This window comes from Pagrus major, chromosome 10 (genome assembly GCF_040436345.1).
Source record: "Pagrus major chromosome 10, Pma_NU_1.0".
NCBI classification, from domain to species: Eukaryota; Metazoa; Chordata; class Actinopteri; order Spariformes; family Sparidae; genus Pagrus; species Pagrus major.
The window spans coordinates 2,649,071-2,670,147 of NC_133224.1; the positions used below are offsets into that span (position 1 = coordinate 2,649,071).

Sequence of the window (21,077 nt, forward strand, 5' to 3'; positions counted from 1 at the left end):
TCAGTAACATATCAAGAAGTTTAATGCATGTGAATAGTTATTATCATTACTATTATTATTATTAAAAACGTTTCTCTTAAGTTTTTATTTGTCATTTTTCTCAGAACAAAACTTTAATAAAAACATCAACATTTCTGACTGTGCTTCAAGCTAACTTCAAACATTAGCATGCTAACATGCTGTTTAGTAGGTAAAAGGTTTATCATGTTACCATCTTAATTTAGCATGCTAACATCAGGTACTTAAAACTAAACATAAAGTATTTTTGTAAGTATTTGTGAATGAGCTCTGGTTGAGAGAAACAAAGTCCAGTTGATGAGTTTGATGAATAATACTTTATTCATTAGTAGATAGATGATATATATCAAATATTAACTTCATAATACATAAATAAAGATACATAAACATACAAATATCTTCATATGAACAAACTTGGCACTGCAGACTTTTCCCAGTGAGTCAGACACTGTTGGTTTGAATCAGAGACACTTTAAAGATCTCTTCGTCTAAACTAATCACTCTATTTTTTTTCATGATTTTCAATGATTTAACAATCTATTGTTTCTTAAATACAATAATAATTATAATGATATGATTTTCTAATTGAATCAGGCCAGATGTACAGAGATTCCTCAGCTTGGTTAGTGAAGTTAAAGGTGCATAATCAAAATTCAAAAAGTCATAAAATAAAGTCATTTTAATCAGGAGGAGACGGGAAAACACCCGGCTGCGATTCAGTCACGTCAATTACCATAAAACATTACAGTGCTAGAAAATATTGTTACACGTTTGTCGATGCAGACTTTTATTTACTTCCTTTCTTCATTTCCCTTAAAAACTAATTATTGTGTTTTACTTTCTCAAGAAGCAAAACGTCATGTCATGAAAACTTCCTCATGATTGTGAGTTTATTCTTTATCTTGGAATGCGGCCGTGTGGTTTAAATTTAAATGCATCTGAGATAAATAAATGGAATGAAGCCTATCAACTGAAACAGTGTCTGTGCTTCTTATAAAAATGTTTCCTCCTTTATTTCTTCAGCTAAACTTGAGATTTTTGTTCAGGAATGCATAATTTCCTCCTTCATAAACAGGAGTCTTTACTTCATATTGGAACGTCTCCTCTGACTCCACCTCTCCTGAAGAAACAATGGCGTGGGAGAAACATTCTTGGACTTCATGTTGGAATGCAGCCTCAGATATCCTCTGTTATCTCCAGCTCGGCCGGGTGGACTTGCCCGAGTCCCTTGAGTGAGATGACTTATCCGAGAAGGTGCCGCTGTCATTCCGCCGGTGGCCTTTAGGGGGAACCAGCGAGTCGTGGAGAGGTGAGCGAGGAGGTGCCCTGATGCTCTGAGACCTCGACAGGGAGGAAGAGGAGGAGGACGGGTTAAGTAGATCTGAGGATCTGGAGGTGGAGGAGACTCTCAATGAGCCTGTTCGGATCAAAGGCGAGGAGGTGGTGGTGGTCCTGGGGGAGGATTTCGGGGAGCCAGTCTGGGGTGGATGGGAAGGAGCAGGAGGAGCGAGGGTGGTGTTGGTTCGTCTAAAAGAGGAGGAGGCAGTGCTTCGGGCGAAACTTGGAAGCGCTGATGATGAAGGGGTGGTGGCTTTGTGCAAAGGTGTCGCGGGGGCACTGATGCTGCTTCCTCCTCCTCCTCCTCCTCCTTGAGTGAGCGCCCTCAGTGTGGAGCGACACATCTTCTCCTCCGGCTGGGGTTTGGGTTTCATTAAGGTCTTACGGATGGACGGCTTCCTTTGCAAGTCCTGGTTCTGCTCTCGGACAGATGCCTGAGTACCTGAAACCTTCTGGTCTTTCGAGTCCTTGGGGTCGGGTATCTTGATGATGCTGGAGCGTCGGGATGAAGGAGCGGTTGAGGGCCGATCTCCTCGTCGGAGGGAGGGGGCGGTGAGACCGTTAGAGGAGCCCCGGTGGTTACCTGGAGGCTTCTCAGAACGTTTGCCCTGAGATGGAGCACCTCGGCTGGTTCTGGAGATGGGCACGACCCGCCTCATGCCCTGGTTCTCGGAGTTTGTGAGGGTGCGGACAGGCTTGCTTTTGTTGGCGGCTGAGGCGCTGTTTGTGGATGTGGGTTTCATCCCAGCGGATCGAGTTCTGGAGGTAGGGAGGTTCTTGGTGGAAGTTACCGGTTCGATCTTTCCATCGGTGGAAGAAGCATCTTCCGTATTTTTCTTGGTTGTGTCACAGGAAGCAGTTTCACATCTGCTTCTGTCATCTGTTGATTGTTCTGGGACAGTCTCCACATCTCTCTTCTCATTGGTGGAACCCTTTGCTTCTTCCTCCTGATTGGCTGTTTCTTCAGCTTCCTCAGAGGCACCTGCTGTGAGAGAAGGCCCTTCATTGGCTGATGGAGGTTCTGCAGGGTGCCACCTGGGCGAGGAGGCAGGATGTGATGGATCGTCACAGCGGGAGACAGGCACCGGTTGGCTGCTGATGGGTTCAGGCACTGGCTTCTCATTGGTTGGATGAGGTTCTGAAGGCTTGCGATTGGCTGAGGCAGAGGAAGAATGTTGGCTTCCTCCCTGATTGTCACTTCTACACTGATCCTCCTCAGTATGTGCATGTTCGTTGTCTGATACTGTGAGCTCGTCAGCTGCCTCGCACACTCCCGTCACACACCATACCACCACCTTCTCCTCTCGTACCTCCTCTTCCTCTCTTTGTGAGCTTGACTCAGAAACCTTCACATCAGATTTCTCTGCGGAGATATTCTGCGCTGTCCTGTCTTGGGGTTTGTCGACTGCCTCTTCTTCCAAATCTGTAACTACCACATCATCCTGGTGATACCCACGGAGGCGACTGGTGCGAGTACCTTCCTCGTGGCTCGTCAAGACCTTGTCGAACACTTTCAGCTCAGGCACCAGAGTACATTTCTCTAAAACGACAGACATGTTTCCTGTCGTAGCAGCGCTGCGTTCAAACTTCTCGTCACTGCAGCCACTAAAATCAAAATCAGGATTGTTTACTGTAGTTAGATCCCTCCTCAAACCAAACTGAGTTTGATTGTCTGCAAGTCGATCGTTGCCATTGTTGTTGTGGTCGTATTGCTGGTTTGCATCAGAGGTAGGTTTGACTGTGACTTCATTTGTGGGGTTGATGGTGTTTAATTGAGTCTGGGTAGCATCGTAGCTGAGGTAAGCGGCGGTTGTATGGTTTTGTGCACTCTTGGGAGTTGAAAGGTGGGTTTGCGGAGCCATCTGGCCCGCTTGAGGCTGCTGGTTTTGGGAGAAGCTGCATGTATTGACCCTTGGACTTTGCGGTCGAGTCTGAGGGGAGATCCCTGGACTTCTATGTTGAGGTTCAGGCGAGGCAAAAAAAAAAGCTGTCCTTGCCTCTCCTTTTCCTTGCTGCTGGGTGACTTTGTGGTCAAGTGTTGCCATCCCCAGGAGCGTGCTCAGCTCGCGGTCAGCAGCAAAAGAGGGCGAGCTGGATGGAGAGTTCCTGGAGCGTCTTAAACTACCAGAGCGTCCAAGAGGATTGGGTGATCGCGGGCGGGACTTCGGGGTGAGGAGCTCCATCAGCAGCCCGGCATCGTCGTGCCGCGACATGACAGCTGCCATGTCCGTCTCGCTGCTGCAGCGCAACCCGAACGCTCCTGCCACCTACAACAGAAGAGACAGAAGTAATTTGTTAGTCGAGCAGTTTGTGTATATTTGTGTCAGTTTTTTGTTTAATGCTGAATTTACAAGAAAGCACCAATGATTTAGAATTTGTCGTAGCTGCTTCAAACTTTTTCTTTTTTAAGTTTCTCCTCACACAATAACGTTAACTGTTATGGTTTGTTAAGGGAGTCTGGTGGTTACTAGTTTAATAGTTGGATCAGTTGAAACTCATCTGCAGGTTAAGAGAGCCTTTCTTCTTCTTCTTCTTCTTCTTCTTTTTCTTCTTTCACAGAGGACGTTAGTTGAGTGGACAGTCCTTCAGTGTGGCCCAGACCACCTCTGAATGGATCTTATCACTTATGACAAATGTTAATATGAAAAAGTGTCCTCCTACCTCCTCACCGCCGGCCCAGGAGTGCCTCTTCTGCTCCTCCAGCTCCTGAATCCGCCGTCGACGAGCTGCCTCCTTCGCCTCCCTCTCCATGTTCTCCTGCAGAGACAAACAGACCAGATGGAGTTTTATCTACCTGCCGTCTCTCTCTTTGAGCACCAGGTGGCAGCAGAAGCCTGCGTTCTGAAAGCTGCTCCTGGTTCTGGTGATGGAAACTTTGATGTTTCATGATCCCTGTGTTGCTTTTATTTGGTGCTTTTTTATTTGCTGGTTTGTTTGTTTTTTTACTGTGAATGTTGTAACCTTGTTAAGAAAAGTGCCATATAAATAAAGTTGATTATTATTATAATATCAGTGGTTTAAGTCATTTTTCATGCAGAAATTCCTGAAACATGTTTCTCAAATGTGACAAATTGCTCCTGTTCTTTGTCTTGATGACAGTAAACTGAAACATTTTGAGGTTTAGACAGAACGGGACATCTGAAGGTGTTAATTTGAGGATAATTGGCAGCATCTCTCACTTTTATTTGAGGTTTTACAAACCAAACCAAACCAAGCAGATTAATCCAAAATAAACTAATGATTATAATATGAAACAGTCAAAAATAACTGCTGCTAACACAAAAATGCATAATGTAGTAATAACATTGTCATGTATACAGTATATTAGTAGACAGAACAACATAATACACACAGAACAACACAGTACAGACAAAACACAAACGACATACACACAATTCAAAACAACACACAAAACAAATAAGCAACACAAAAAACACACGTCATACATGAGATCCATACAAAACACATGCAACACAACAAAGCACACAACACAACACATGCAACACAACAAAGCACACAACACAACACATGCAACACAACAACACACACAGAATATTCTCTCAGTGTGGTATCAGTACTGGATCCTCACACTTCGCCTGGTGCCCGGTGTTGTATCGTCGGTTACCTTGACAGCAGCGGTGAACCTGCAGCAGAAGGTGTTGAAGATGCTGAAGCAGTCGTCCAGCCTGAACGTCTCTCTGTCCTCACAGAAGAAGTCGATCAGCTCGCTGCCTTCTTTCTTCAGCTGCTGCCGACTGCTGCGCAGCGAGCACAGAGACGAGGTGGCCCGCTGAAAACACACAAACACACAAACACCACGTTCAGTTCAAAACAGCAGCTGAAATTACTTATTAATTAGTGTGTGTGTGTGTGTGTGTGTGTGTGTGTGTGTCACCTGCAGGAAGTCGTCCAGTTGCTGCAGCAGCTCCGTGTCTCTCTGGACGTTTTCCTCTACTGAGCGTGTGCGAGACGTCAGCCACTGCAGCTCGGCGTCCAGCGTCTCCACGGAGATCCTAAAAAAAAAGATCAGAGGAGGTGAGACAGGGGCTGATGGGAAATGTAGTGTTGATTTAAAGTGTTGACGTGTGAACGCGGAGTCCGACCTGGATGCAGGCTGAACGTGACTCAGCTTCACAGGAAACTCCAACAGCCTGCCGTCTTTCTTCTGAGCTTCCTGAAGGAGAAGAAGAAGAAGTTGTTGTTTTTTTAACACGTTACTCAATGTCATGGACACACACACACACACACACACACACACACACACACACACACACACACACACACACACACACACAGGTGACTGACCAGAGCGACAAAGTGCAGCAGGTTCATGCCCGGTTTGTTGGCCTTCGTGTCGGCCAGAGAGAGAAGAGACGACAGCTTGAAACCCACCGCGTTTCCTGCATAACCTCCCTGTAACACACACACACACACACACACACACACACACACGCACACACACACACACACACTATTATTATATGATTATGGTTTTATTAAACACACGATCAGCTTATATAAACTGTTCTGATGCTGTTTTCTTACTCATCTGAATCTTTTGAACTTGCAGCTCGGCCATTTTAAACTCTTACCAGGCAGCCAGCAATGGTTCAAACACACACAACTTTATTTAAAATCACAGTAGAGGACCTAAAGTTTCAAAAGATACCAAACATGTGAACATGTCGGGAAATGAAAGGCTGAGCTGAGCAGCCTGTGCTCCTCTGTCCTCTGTTCTCTGTCTAATTATTGATGGAAGCAGTTTGTTTCCACTCACAGCGTTGAGGATGTTTCCAGCCTGCAGCACCAGGTGGAGAACAGCATGCAGCTCCTCACAACACATCAACTCTGAGGAGGAGGAGGAGGAGGAGGAGGAGGAGGAGGAGGAGGAGGAGGTTTGAGTTGCATCAGTACACAAACAGACAAACACACAGACATCTGCTGCTTCAGACCATCGTGTGGAAACAGAAAAGAAACATTTTCACGAACAATAAAAAGATTTGAAAGCCTAAAATCCCTGTGTGGAGCAGAGTGTGTGTGTGTGTGTGTGTGTGTGTGTGTGTGTGTGTGTGTGTGTGTGTGTGTGTGTGTGTGTGTGCGTGTGTGTGTCAGTGAAAGTGTTAGCATGTTCGTTATCGAGTTCACACACACACTGCTAAAAATAGTCCAGGTGCGAGTGTGTGTCGTGTGTGTGAGTGTCTCGGGTTTTATGACGTCTCAGTTTGCATCAGTCGTTTGTACCAAACAAACAACAACAACAACAACAACAACAGCAACAACAACAACAATAAATCTCTTGCCACCACTTTGCTGACGCAGGACTGACAGCAGCGTCGTCCTGCAGATGATCTGTGCTCTGATGTTTTTACCTTTGGTGGCTGCACGGAGGATCTTCATGTCTCGCTTCATGGCCTCGCACACCGCAGGAAACTCCTCCTTCAGCAGCATGGACTCGATACGGACCGAGTAACTGCAGACAGAGGGATGAACGAATCGTCTGAGAGCTCAGGACAAACGGACGGACGAGGACGGAGAGGTGGAGTCATCAAGTCAAACAATAAATAAACTATAATGATGTGAACTACAGTTTAGTCACTAATGTGTCTCCAGATGAAAACATGTTTTCCCATCAGCCCTCCAGCTTCACGTCCCATCTGCTGTCAGCTTAAAGCTCCATTTGCTCTGTTAGAGGAGCCTCGGCAGTCTGTTTTTAAGACTTTGTCTTTATTAGGATGCTCATTATCTTCACACAGTGGCTGCTCGCCCTCCAGGGAGCGACGCGACAACAGCAGATTGAGAAATCACAACGTCTCAACGAAGCCAGAGAGGAGGCAGAGCACCAGAGACGACCTCGGTGGCCACAGAGCAGGACACCAAATACATAATCAATCAAACTATGGTAATATCTTTAGGGTCAAAGGTCAAAGGTCAAAGGTGAGCGCGACCTCTCACCTGGGGAGCTGGATCAGCAGGTACACGAAGGAATCGGCCAGTGAGAGCTTAGAGACGTCGCCTCGGTACGACCTCAGCTTCTTCACCTGCAGGAGAGAAAACACATGAAGATACATGACGATGTCACTGTGTGCGTGCGTGTGTGTGAGTGGTGTGTGTGTGTGTGTGTGTGTGTGTGTGTGTGTGTGTGTGTGTGTGTGTGTGCGTGTGTGTGTGTGTGTGCGTGTGCGTGTGTGTCACCTCCTCTGTCTCCGGCAGCAGTTTCAGCAGCTCTCTCAGAGGCTCCGCCCCGTAAGGCTCACTGTTGCCATGGTGAATGTCGTCTACTATCGCCTGATTGGCCCTGGAGGAGGAAGTCAATTAACAGCCTGATTACTCACCGATAGTGCTAAATTGATTAGCATCATATGTTTGATAGTTAATTAATCATTGTAAGCAACTGGCTGAGTGAAGTTCTCTGTTTTAGAGTGAATATCTTTGTGTTTTTGAGTTCAGACAGAACAAAACGTTTCATCACGACTGCGTCCGCAGACCGTCCTGTTATATATAGGTGGTTTATGAGACGCTCAGTTCTGTGGCTGTTTGTACTTCAGACACGTCCGTCTCTCTGCGTCTCTCTCTGCGTCTCCCTCATGCCTGTATGTCTGTCAGAGTGTTTGGAAAGCACTCAGTCTGAACATGTTGATGCCGTCAACACGATTACATCACATCACATCAACACGTTCAGGACACCTCTGCAGTTTATGGCTGTCACTCTGCTTCTGTCCCGGTCTGTGTGGTCAGACACTGACTGTGAAGTCTGACAGTCAACTCAATGTTGTGGCGGCCATGTTGGATCATTTCAGCTTCTTTTTTAAATGAATGTATTCAAAATGTTTTGTGCAGCAGAGATGACAGTTGTCTTGAGGTAATATGGACGGATTATAAAACAATGAGCCGTGTTGTTTGAGCTCATTTAGCATCTTTAGTTGTGTGTCTCTTTGTAGTTGTTTTGTGTCTCTATGTAGTTGTTTTCTGTCTCTTTGTAGTTGTTTTGTGTCTCTATGTAGTTGTTTTCTGTCTCTTTGTAGTTCTTTTGTGTCTCTATGTAGTTGTTTTCTGTCTCTTTGTAGTTGTTTTGTGTCTGTTTGAAGTTGTTGTGTGTGTCTTTGTAGTTGTTTTGTGTCTTGCAGTTGTTGTGTGTCTCTGTGGTTATTTTTTGTCTTTGTAGTCATTTTGTGTCTCTTTGAAGTTGTTTTTATGTCTCTTTGTGGTAGTTCTGTGTTTAACTTTGTGGTTGTTTTGTGTCTGTGTTTTTTTGCATCCTTTTGTATTTATTTGTCATTCTTATATATACTTGTATATATTTATATACTTCTGGCTGTATCGAGTACAATATAATGTAAGTTGTTAGTTATATTGTTCGGTGTCATCTTGCAGGTGAACACACAGACGGGCTCCTGGGCTGATTGGACCTGTTCACCTCCTCTGATGTCACACGCCATGCCAGCATTGCCACATCTGTTTACCCATAACACCCCTGGATGAGGGCGAGGAGACACATCACGCCATCCCACACACCCACACACACACACCCACACACACACCCTGTCAGACTGTTAACCCGGGTCAGAGAGGAGATATTAGATCTGAATCCACAATCTCAGCAGATGTGTCACAAAATAATACCTCTTAAACTGTTTGAGGAAAATGCCGATGTTCATCCCTCGCTTAGCGTCCAGAATGGAGACCTGGTAGAGAGACATAGAGAGAGAGAGGGAGAGAGAGAGAGAGAGAGAGAGAGAGAGAGAGAGAGAGAGAGGGAGAGAGAGAGACATAGAGAGAGAGAGAGAGAGAGAGGGAGAGAGAGAGACATAGAGAGAGAGAGAAGGAGAGAGAGAGAAAGAGGGAGGTGAGGTCAGAGCCCAGGTGGAAACTGTCCACACACACCTTCAACAAATAGACAGAGGACGCCACCCTGCACCAAACACACACACACACACACACACACGTGCACACACACACACACACACACGCGTGCACACACACACACACACACACACACACACCTCCTCTTTGGTCTCTCTGAACGAGCTCCTGCTCTTCTCTCCTCTGGCGGGCGTGGACTTTGACTGACAGTCGTTCTGACCGAACAGCTCCTCGATGGTGCGGACGTCGATCTGGTACTGCTGCTGCACTCGGCCCTGAGTCCACAGGTTGGCCCGCCCCTTCACCTGAGACACACACGTTAACACACACACACACACACACACACACACACACACACACACACACACACACACACACACACACGTAAATACAGATCCATAATCTAATATGAAGGCGACTCTGTTACTGTGAGCTGGGACTCACCTGATCCTCTGGTATCGTCTTCCAGAAGAAACTCCTCACCCTCTTCTTCTTCCTCAGGCCTCCCCCGGGGTTTCCTAGCCCTGGAAGCAGGGGCGGCATGGGAGGAGGAGGAGGAGGAGGAAGAAGAGGAGGAGGAGGAGGCGGAGGAGGAGGAGGAGGGGGAGCAGAGGGAGGTGACCGTCTCGTCAGGTTTCCCTCAATATCAGAAAATCCCGATGGATGACGAGGAGGAGACGTCGGCACGGCAACAGCCACGCCCTCCTCCTGGAGGGAGAAGCCCTCTCTCTCATTGGCCGGGGAGACGCTGCCCATCACGTGCATCCCCGCGGCCGACTGGGTGGGAGGCGGAGGGTTTGGCGGCGGTCGGGTCGGTCACCGGGCTGACGGGTGACCATGGTGAGGGGTGTGGTGAGGATGATGAAGGTGGGTCATCGCTTCAGGAACATCGGAGGTCGTCGAAGGGTCGAAGGTCAGAAGATGAGAGGAGCTGCAGCGATATGAGAAAAAGTTTGTACTTAAAGGACTAGTCCGTGGACATGATCTCTGGGACTCCAGCTGGCACACGAACAATCCTGTGTGTGTGTAAATGTGTAATTAAATGACTGTTAACGACACATTAATAACTTTATGTAATGTTGACTCTCGTGTCATGTTTGTGTGTTTTGCTGTCGACACTTTTCTCCGCTGAAACTCGATATGTTTGTTTTCTCTGAGCGATCAAACAGCTCCGGGCCTGAAGGGTCTTCATCATCGTCCTCGTCACACACACACACACACACACACACACACACACACGCACACACACACCATTCACACCTTCTCCTCAAACACCACCAGCCTCACCTGAGTGTGAAACCACCTGCTCTTCGTAGGCGTGCTGCCTGTGAACAGTTATTACTGGAGAGTTCAGCTGCTCTCCTGCACACGCAGACCTGAACCAAGAAGTCCAAACTCGGCTCACATCGCACGGGGACTGAATCCCTGCACTGCTAAATTATTAACACACACACACACGCACACACACACGGGGTGATCCCCCTGTGTGAAGTTCTGGATACATGTCGACAGAGTCACACACTTCCTGCTGATGAATTAAAGATGACTGTGTGTGTGTAAGACTGTTACATAACTTAATCTCACATCTCTGATCGCCTGACTTCTTCCATCAAACCTCCAACATAATCATGCTAACAATGTGTGTGTGTGTGTGTGTGTGTGTGTGTGTGTGTGTGTGTGTGTGTGTGTGTGTGTGTGTGTGTGTGTGTGTGTGTGTAGAACTGGGTTGCTGCTGTAACACATTTTTAGTCCTGACCTGTTTTTCTGCTGATCCACTTGTTTATTTTAGGGAAAGAATGTCGCAACCAAACTCCATTTAAAATTGTATTAATTTAAGGATGCCTCGCTAATGAGCAAAAGTAATCGATTACTCCGACATGATTCAACACTGATTTTAAATCTATTGAGCTGATGATAAATCCGGCACATATCTGATCCATAAAAACAGCTGTTACATCAGTAAAATTTTGAGTTTTGTTAGTTGTATTCTTCAGTAGATTATATTTTTACGTAGTTTTTTCTTTATATTTGTAGTTTAAAAGTGGTAAGTTTAAATGTCACATCAGATTTCCTTGAACTCATGATGGTGTCACTTTTTTTTTGATCAAATGATAAATCTATAGAATGTGAAATTAGATTAAGCGTAAATGAAAGTAATCGTTAGTTGTACAGCTCATCTCTAAATATGTTAAAATAACATTTCTAATAAGCATTCAGTTGAAAAAGAAAGTGTTTTCAAACAAAAAATCTTCCTTTCACCTTGTAAATAAACAAAATGCTTAATAAACTAGAAAGTATCTTTTTTTTCTAGTTTTAGTTTTTAAAAACAACTTTGGTAGCAAGCAGCAGGATTGAGCTCCTCATCTGTCTTTCCATTAATATATATATATATTTTTAATGCCTCTGTAGAGCTGAATTCACTAGCACATGTTAATACTTTTGAAACTGTCTGAAGTCATTTTACAGGTTCGATGCATTTGCTCAAAAACAGAAGAAAACACAAAAATATGAGAATTTGTCATGGAGTTTGGTGCATCATTCTGTCCCCTCTAGAGAAAAAATGCAAGAGATGACTATCTGTGTGTGTGTGTGTGTGTGTGTGTGTTTGTGTGTGTGTGTGTGTTTCAGATGCCATGCGCTACCGTGGCAACCGGTCAGAGTGCTACTGATCGCCGTGGTAACAGACCGGGTCACAAACAATGATGGTTTGTTTACTTGGCAGACAACAAAATCGGGGTCACTGTGTGTGTGTGTGTGTGTGTCAGACTATTAATATTAATCAGAGTCACTTCCTCCTGGATATTTCCTCATGTGTTTCGTTCATTTATCTCCGTCTTGTTGTTTCATCTTCAAAGGCTCCATGAACACAACAGGTTCAGATGACTCACCCTCTCTCTCTCTCTCGCCCTCTCGCTCTCTTTCAGGGGTATTTAACTGGCGTGACCGTGACATCATTGACACCATCCAATCACGCGACTCGGAATTTAAAAATAGACCAGGGACAAAACTGCTGACCCGGTTCACACGAGTGGTTCTGGTTCGTTAACGAGGTCGTGGGTTTGTTGAGGAGTCAGAGAGAGAACTGAGGATGAACTGAGTTTGTACAACTTTTTATCACTACTGCTACTACTACTACTAACTACTACTAACTACTACTACTACTACTAACTACTACTACTACTACTAACTACTACTACTACTACTACTACTACTAACTACTACTACTACTACTACTACTACTAACTACTACTACTACTACTGTAATTACTACTACTACTACTACTACTGTAACTACTACTAACTACTATTACTACTACTACTACTAACTACTACTACTACTACTAACTACTACTACTACTACTAACTACTACTACTACTACTACTACTACTAACTACTACTACTACTACTGTAATTACTACTACTACTACTACTACTGTAACTACTACTAACTACTATTACTACTACTACTACTGTAACTACTACTACTACTACTACTACTATTACTACTAACCACTAGTACTACCACTAACTACTATTACTGTAACTACTACTAACTACTGCTACTAACTACTATTACTACTACTGTAACTACTACTACTACTGTAACTACTACTACTACTACTACTGTAACTACTACTAACTACTACTACTACTACTACTACTACTACTGTAACTACTACTAACTACTATTACTACTACTACTACTACTAACTACTATTACTACTACTACTACTACTAACTACTATTACTACTGTAACTACTGCTACTACTACCGTAACTACTACTACTAACTACTACTACTACTACTACTGTAATTACTACTACTACTACTACTGCTACTACTACTACTGTAATTACTACTACTACTACTACTACTGCTACTACTACTAACTACTACTACTACTGTAACTACTACTGTAACTACTACTACTGTTACTACTGTTACTACTACTGTAACTACTGCTACTACAACTACTACTACTACTGACCACTACTAACCACTAGTACTACCACTAACTACTACTAACAACCACCACCACTACCTAGTACTAACTACTAGTAACTAGTGATAACTAGTACTCAGTATTACTAACTACTACTGACTAGTAACTAGTACTACTAGAACCGGCTCCTCCCCCAGTGACCACTGACACACAGCTCTGATTAACCAGCAGCTCCACAGTTCTCACATCAGCTCCGGACTCTGCAGACGACACCTTGAGGCCGCACAGTGATGGAGGCTGGTGCTGTGGCTCAGTTTCAGATGCATGCTGGGAAATGTGCAGCGACAGCGTAATTCTCCCGAGCTGCCGAAACCAACAAACCAGCGAGAGAGAAGGCTCCTCTGAGCCGACCCAATTATGATCCGTCCATACATCCAGCGCTGCCTTCGCTCCACATTCCCACGACGAGGGCCCTGACCTCGATACCGACACACACACAGGGAGGCAGCTGGATGAGTAACTGACAGTGACAGTGCATGAAAAACCTCTGATCCACCGTGAAGAATCACCTCCTCCTCATGTTTTGTCCTCCTCTAATGATTATCCTGACAAACTGTCCGCCTTCTCCCACGTCAGGCTTTACATTTATCAGCTGTCAGCTGAGCGTCTTGGTTGTAGAGGAACAATCAGAGAGCGCTGTGTTGGCGGATAATAAGCTCAGAGCTGGTCCAACAGGATTACTGTGTTTGTCTCCAGGCTGGATGTTTTCAGCACGCTGTCCAATGATCTCCATGAAGACACGTCCACGTTTCCTCCACAGGTTCATCAGAAGTCTGGATTCAGCTGATCGGCTCGAGATCATGGAGTTAAAATGGATCCAACGGGAGACATCATACATGTTTTATATGAAGGTATTGATTTATATTTGGACACGTTTGCTGTGTTCACGCTCTGGTTGGGTTTAGGCACAGAAACCACTTGGTTACAGTTCGAAAAACATCATGTTTTGGCTTAAAATACGTCATTTTTCCACCTTAATCAGGCTGGAAAATGTCCCAACAGCTTCTTAACTGATACACCAACTCTTTAAAAACTTTGCACTTATTGATACAAAACCATATTTAAATCAACATTTACAGAAGAGGACCCTCATCCTAATCTGTAAACGTTTAATTAAAGATCTACCACCCAGTACTGAAGTGCTATCTAGGCATGTAACACAATATCAACACTCTTTACTATTGATTTTTAATTAATAGTTTACATGCAAAGATTTGTGGCAGTTACTGATGCAAGTTTTCATTTTCTTAAATGGTTCACCTAAAGAAACCAGCAGGTAACCGTCATATTTAAAAAAAATTATAATTGTATCCGACTGTTCTCACTTATTTTAACAGTTTTCCTACAAGTTGATTTAAAAATAATCACAAAATATCGTCATACATGTCGTGACACCAGATATTTGACCACACGCGGCCCTTGTACAACTATTCACAACTAATTTGCACTGTCCGGTAACTTCTCGTTGAAGGGACCTCCACGTTAGGGTTAGGGTGGTCTCTGGTTGCTATAGCAACGGTCGTGGAGCTGGGCGGAAAAAAGCCAACATGGCTGCCGGTGAAAGTGTACAGTACAACACACACACACACACACACACACACGGACAAAGGACAAAAGTCACCACAAACCTGTTTGAGAAATAATAAACTGACAAATATTTACACTACAAATTCATCTGACCTCTCCTCTGACACACACACACACGCACACACACACACACACACACACACACACACACACACACACACAGGACTGAGGATGAGTCACTCGGCGCAGTGACTCACACCATGTGACACGTTCTAATTATACGAGAGCTGATTAATGAAACAAAGATCGTCTGGAAGATGGACGACAACACGATCTGTAACTTCATAACTTTCACACAGTTTTGTCCACAAAGACGAAGCGTTTTTGAGAATAAAAACATTTTAATGAAGCTGAGATTTAGATTAAAAGCCTTTAAAAATACTGTGTGTGTGTGAACGCATGACTACTGCAACACATCAGAGAGAGGAGACAGTGAAAATGGTTCTGGTGCCCAAAATGAGTATTAAAACAGTTTTAACGTCATAAGCAGCCGTGGGTCAGAGTGAGAACGTGTGTTATCTCCACTTTAAATAGTTTGTTTCAGTAAAAAATGAAAACTGTGATGCAAAACTGATCATTCGTACTAATCATGAATCACATGTCTGTCATAATATCTGATACAAGACGGTGCGGCTCCATCACAGCACGTTTTCTACGAAGACGACACTCTCCTCTGGGCCACAGCTCACCAGCGTCACCTGCAGAAGGTTTCGCAGGACTCAGCGGTCGACAGGTGTGTGTCACTGAAATCACCTCCAACTCAGCTCAACAAGAGCAAAGAGCTGCTGGTGGACAGTGTCCAGGGAGCGGACGTACACGATGTCACGTCTTCAACGAAAAAGCTGCCTGGAGCAGAAACACTGATGATGCAAAGAGGCTGAAACATTCAAAACCACCGTCACCACCATCGATTAATTACTGACAGCAGCGTCCAGAAGGCAGCAGCTGTGATTTCAGAGCTGAAGTTTTTCTCCGGTGACTCGACGGAAAAAGCGACTCCCAAATGAAACTCCAGATCCAAATGGGTGAGACGGGACAGACTAAGTGCCGGTTAGCTGAGGGAAAGAGGACGGACGAGACACTCGGAGCGTCGAGGCTAATCCTCGGTGGTCGACGCTGAGGTCGAGTCAGATAGTTTCCAGCCTGAGACGAAGGCCTGCGGACGGAGAGCGGCGCAGATCCTCCGTCACCGTCACGTCTGTGGATGACGTTCCTGCAGGTGAGCGTTCACACTGCTGCTTAACTGTGTCAGGAGACACACATACTTTAACTGAAACCTCCTTTTTCTTTCCGTCAGCTGTGAAAACGAACCAGGTTTTATTCTCCTGATTATTTAAACAAACTGCAAACATAAAACTTGTGACTCTGTACGACAGGAAACAGACTGAAAGTGTTAAAAAGCTTCAGTTACAGCCGTCAGGGGGAGAAAGAAACACGTTATTACTCCAACGTCTGTCACACCTCGTCAGTGAGGAAACAACCTGACAGCATCGCGGTGAAGCTGTTGATGAAGCTGCAGACAGAAACATACAGTATGAGTCACAGCAGCGGCTTTATATTTATTTATTTATCTATGTCCTGGCCTCTCTTGTGATTTGTGCAGGTTTACAGGCTGCTTGTTGCTCAGCAGTCTGCAGATTAGCTCCCACACTTTCTGCAGCGGTGACGGGTCGCAGAACGCCTCAGTCTGAGGATTACAGCAGGTCAGCTGACTGAATGTGGAGGATATATACAGAGAGTATACAGCCGACGAGAGAACGACTGCAGACGAGCACAGCAACGCTCCTGAAAACATCCAGGAAGCGTTGCAGACGCAGAAAGCTACAAAATTCAATTCAGATTTAGTCAAACTTTAACTTCTAAATGATGCATCCCAGAAATAATCCAGATGCTGTCCAGAAACCACCACAACAGAAAACCAAGAAAGAAATGAGCTCTTCAGAAAATACCAAAGACTTTAACGTATTCATGAACACAAGCTAGAAATCAGCCCGAAACTAGTTACAGAACTGACCCAGAACCTCAACAGAAACCACCTAAAACTAGGGTTGCATCGTTACGTTTTCAGATTACACCTGGTATATCTGCTCTGTTAGTGTTATTAAAATATATACATCTATATCAAGACTTTATCAAGTTTCATGTCTGTCAAAAACAAAAAAACAACAAAAAACATGTCTGTTTTCATTCATTTTAGGATTACTCTAATTATAACAATCATCATCATCATGACAGTTATGTAACACAGAGAAACTGTATCTTCAAAATCTCATACTGCTGCAACTCTTCCTAAGATTCATGCCATTGTAACGTTGTGATAAGATATCTCTCTTTTCTTTTACATAAAAACGTATGTATCTTAACTCAAACCAGGATCTTTTCCTAAACCTAACTCAGTAGTTTTGGTGCCTAAACCTTAACAAACTACAACTTTTACACTGTTAACCACACGGTGATGAAGGTCGGGTACGCTGCCTCTCTTTGAGTCCTTGTAGTCGATCTATGCAGTCGTTTGTTTGTGTTCGGCTGATAAAGTGCATTTTTCGAGAAACAAAGCTCTCTGTTGGTTGTCGTCCTCCACATATTATACCCTGAAATCACCAGCGACTATCTGAGAAATCATGTGGGCTGAAGAATTAATCCAAATATGATCAGAATTGCAGTTTCTGACTCTCAGGTTTTCCGTGAAAATGACCCTTCACACCAAAATCAAGACTGTTGCGATCACAGTATCTGTCTTCTAATCTTTCAGGCTTGGAAATTATCTCCAAATTATTTCCAGAGACAATTTAAAGTGTTTCCAAAAACTATCCAGGATCACAGGTGGTGGATACAACAGACCGAGTCACCCTGGAAACCCCAGTAAAACTCCTGGAGGAGGAGAAGGCCTCTGTCTTATTTACCAGACAAACAACGGTAAACATGTGTGTGTGTGTGTGTTGTGATGGTGATGAGGGGGTGAAGCGAGGACCCCCCACACTGATGTGCCTTTTCAAACAACATTAGCATAAAAAACAGATCAGTTTTTTTGCTCCGACGTGTCAAAAAAAAAAAAAGTGTTAAAAAGTAGAAAAATCCAGTTTTAAATGATCTCCGGTGGCTCCGGCAGAGGAAGTGAGAGAGCAGGATGACGTTTACTGCTGTGCTTTTACATGGCTCGTCTCCGGGGTTACCATGGCGACGGGAAAGCGAAAAAGACAAGACAAAACAGCGTCCTCGATCTTAAAATGTCACCCCCCTCGCCGGAGCTCCAGGCGGGTCAGGGGTTCAGGCGGCACACTCGCCCCGCTGTGGGAGCACCGGGGCCCGGCTACAGTCTGCTGCGAGGCCCCCGGGGGGGGGGAACCAGCAGGAGACACAACCGCACACAGATGTTTCTATCAAACGCTGCACACAGAGCAGCGACGTGTACGTCTGACTCCTCCTGCACGAGGACGAGACGAAGAACGCTTCACAATCTGACTTACTGATCAAACAGCGTGTGAAAACACAAGTGTCTGGTGTTTCACTGACACATTAACACAGAGCGACTGATAAAGACGCTACAAAAGCAGCTCGATCGCTTTCACTTTCACCGGATTAACCAGACGATCGTGATTCAACACAGGTCAAAGGTCAAACTGCACAAAGTGTATTTATGAGCCAATGAGCACCACAAGTATATTAAATTGATAGATTTCTGAATGGAGTCTGGTGTGATTACGTCTCCCTTGCAAACAGGCAAAGAAAGAAGAAACACTTGGGCTTTTTGTTTTATTTTTAAAAGCTTTGAATATTAAAGCAGCTCGATGGATTTCACTTCTGCAGAATTAACCAGACGATCGTGATTCAAGAAAGGTCAAAGGTCAGATTGCACAAAGTGTATATGTGTGCAAATGAGAAGCACAAGAAGATTTAATTGATAGATTTCTGAATGGAGTCTGGTGAGACGAAGTCTCTCTTGCAAACAGGCAAAGAAAGAGGAAACACTTGGGCTTATTAGTAAGAGAAGACACTTTGTAAGCAGAGAAGTTACGGGTTTAATCCCTCAGCAGACGATCTGCTCCTCTGAAGTGCCCTTGAGCAACACACACCCTCGACAGGAGCATTAATGTCTGCTGTTCAATCTCAGGTCATTTAAGAGTTGGAGCGTCCCAATGTGTAAAATTAGGCTAAAGAAGTTACGTAACGACTTTATTTCAGTGCTTTTCTCAGTGAAGATGACACAGTTGTTTCTGCGACCTGCATGGAGGCGAGTCTGAGTTGAATGTTGACACACGTCATGTGAGTTTTGACACCCTGAGGCCTGAAAACCTGCTAAATATTAGTGTAGAAAAACATCAGTCTGAACCGTGTGAACGTGCTGTTGCAAGTGTTTGATCACAGTGAAGGTTGAAGTCACTGGAGACGTGACAAATAACTATTAATCACTATGGAGCTGATACAGACTATTTTGATAATCGACTAATTGTTTCAGTCATTTTTCAAGCAGAAATGTGAAACGTTTGTTGGTTCCAGCGTCTTAAAGTCGAGGATTTGCTGCTTTTCTTTGTCATTTCTGACAGTAAATGAGGAGTTTTTGGGTTTTGAAGTGTTGGTCTGAGTATTTTTCACAACTTCTTCACAAAGTGTTTCATCGTGATGATTAAATAATCTTCAGTTGCAGCTCGAGACACAGTGGAAACAGTGAGAGGGCAAGAGATTAAGAAATAAACTGCCATCAGAAGTAAAAACATGAACTGATCTCACAGCTGTCAATACTAAAGCAAATCTATAACCTTATATATATATATACATATACACATATATATATTCTTAATTGTTGTTTCAATCACTGTTTAGCGGCTGCTTGTCTGTTTTATTGTTAGTTTTTACGCCTGTATTAGATTGTTTAATGTGTTTTATTCGTAAAAAGTCAAACCAGGGACAAAGACAGAAAATATAAGTCCTATACTTTATGCACACATTGCATCGTTTGCATCTAATTTAGATATATAAATGAATAAAGTGCCACAGAAACTGATAAATGTCCCTACTGAGACCTAATGACGCATTAAACAGGAGACACCACAGGACATAAAGCACTTTACGGCTCATAGAGTCACTTTAAATAACCAAAACACATCCATATCTATAATCACCAGGTTATGTGACAGATTACTTTAAGAGTATCACAGCGACACTACATCAAATTAAAACACCTTAAGTCAGTAAAAAGTCGCCACAGACAAACTTTACATCACTGCTGGATATTATAGAGGATAATAAACAATAAACCAGAGTCTGAGCAGCAAAGACTCAACACACACTCGTTATCATGAGACAGAAACACACAAAATACTATGAATATTGTAGGAATACCACAGGAGAGTACACGACACAGTACTACAGCTCCATGTAGGACCACTGGATGAATATTAATGTAACATATAGAGTCAAACTGAATGAACTCATCCCAGAAATATCACTGTGTTATTATCAGAGATAAAATGATCTGAAGGTGTCACCAGACCATTAAAACCTCCACAAACAGACCTGTAATCAGACATTACAGAAGATTTAACACCTTGACGTTAGTTAAAGTGTAACATACACTCTGCCGAATTATTATACAGGCTGGACATCACAGTATAAACCACTAAAGGGACATTACAGAGTCCGGCTGTAGGCTCAGTCCGAGATGTTGTTGAAATTTGAATGGAGTCTGGTTGGGGTGAAGTGTCACCGTGTTTAATAGGCTGTGAGCCAGCGGAGGTAGCTCCGATCAGCTCTAACGTGATCTGACTGCCACAGTGAGATCAACAGGGCTCAAAAAGATCCAACTGTCGGTTCTGATTCTCACCTGCACTCACCGGACAGAGCGGCTCCAGCAGCGCGGACGCTCCAGCGCGGAACCTCCGTGTGAAAATGTCCAATTTAACAGAAAAACAAGATTTCACGGGTCCCGTTTGACTCCGGCGAGCATCCACAGGCAGCGCGCGCTGAGAGGTCGACCGACACTGGCTCCGGCTGCGGGTGCGTGCGGGTGCGTGCGGGAGAGAGAGTGAGAGAGTGAGAGAGAATGAGAGAGCAGCCTGCGCATGCGTGATCACTCAGGTGGAAGGGAAAGCGCTTTCTCTCGTGCACACCCACCTGCTGCGTTACACGAATATCTGAACACACACACTTCATGTTAACTGTGTGTGTGTGTGTGTGTGTGTGTGTAGTCCAGATAAGCTCTACCAGCCCCGCCCTTGGCAAAAAACCCTCAGTCTTCCCTCCTTACACACACACACACACACACACACACA

General features: G+C 44.3%; 1 protein-coding gene across 1 annotated transcript; it reads right to left on the minus strand.

The window, feature by feature from the left end:
- Positions 1–316: 316 nt before the first annotated feature.
- LOC141003395 (uncharacterized) lies at positions 317–20,734 on the minus strand. The gene is made up of 14 exons (XM_073474722.1): positions 20,630–20,734; positions 9,661–10,147; positions 9,357–9,521; positions 8,977–9,038; positions 7,549–7,651; positions 7,309–7,394; positions 6,726–6,826; positions 6,134–6,204; positions 5,662–5,769; positions 5,460–5,530; positions 5,252–5,369; positions 4,982–5,146; positions 4,018–4,113; positions 317–3,623 (listed from the first exon to the last, which is right to left on the minus strand). The coding sequence occupies exons 2-14, from the start codon at positions 9,979–9,981 to the stop codon at positions 1,209–1,211; spliced, it is 3,882 nt and encodes a 1,293-aa protein (XP_073330823.1). The 5' UTR covers positions 9,982–10,147; positions 20,630–20,734; the 3' UTR covers positions 317–1,208.
- Positions 20,735–21,077: the final 343 nt, after the last annotated feature.

Bases quoted from the DNA above. Each gene is read 5' to 3' on its own strand.
- LOC141003395 (XM_073474722.1), bottom strand. From the start codon at position 9,981: ATGCACGTGATGGGCAGCGTCTCCCCGGCCAATGAGAGAGAGGGCTTC. The intron at 7,652-8,976 runs GTATTATTTTGT...TTCCTCCTCCAG, and splicing joins TTCCTCAAACAGTTTAAGAG to GGCCAATCAGGCGATAGTAG. The intron at 5,147-5,251 runs GTGACACACACA...GTGTGTTTTCAG, and splicing joins AACTGGACGACTTCCTGCAG to CGGGCCACCTCGTCTCTGTG.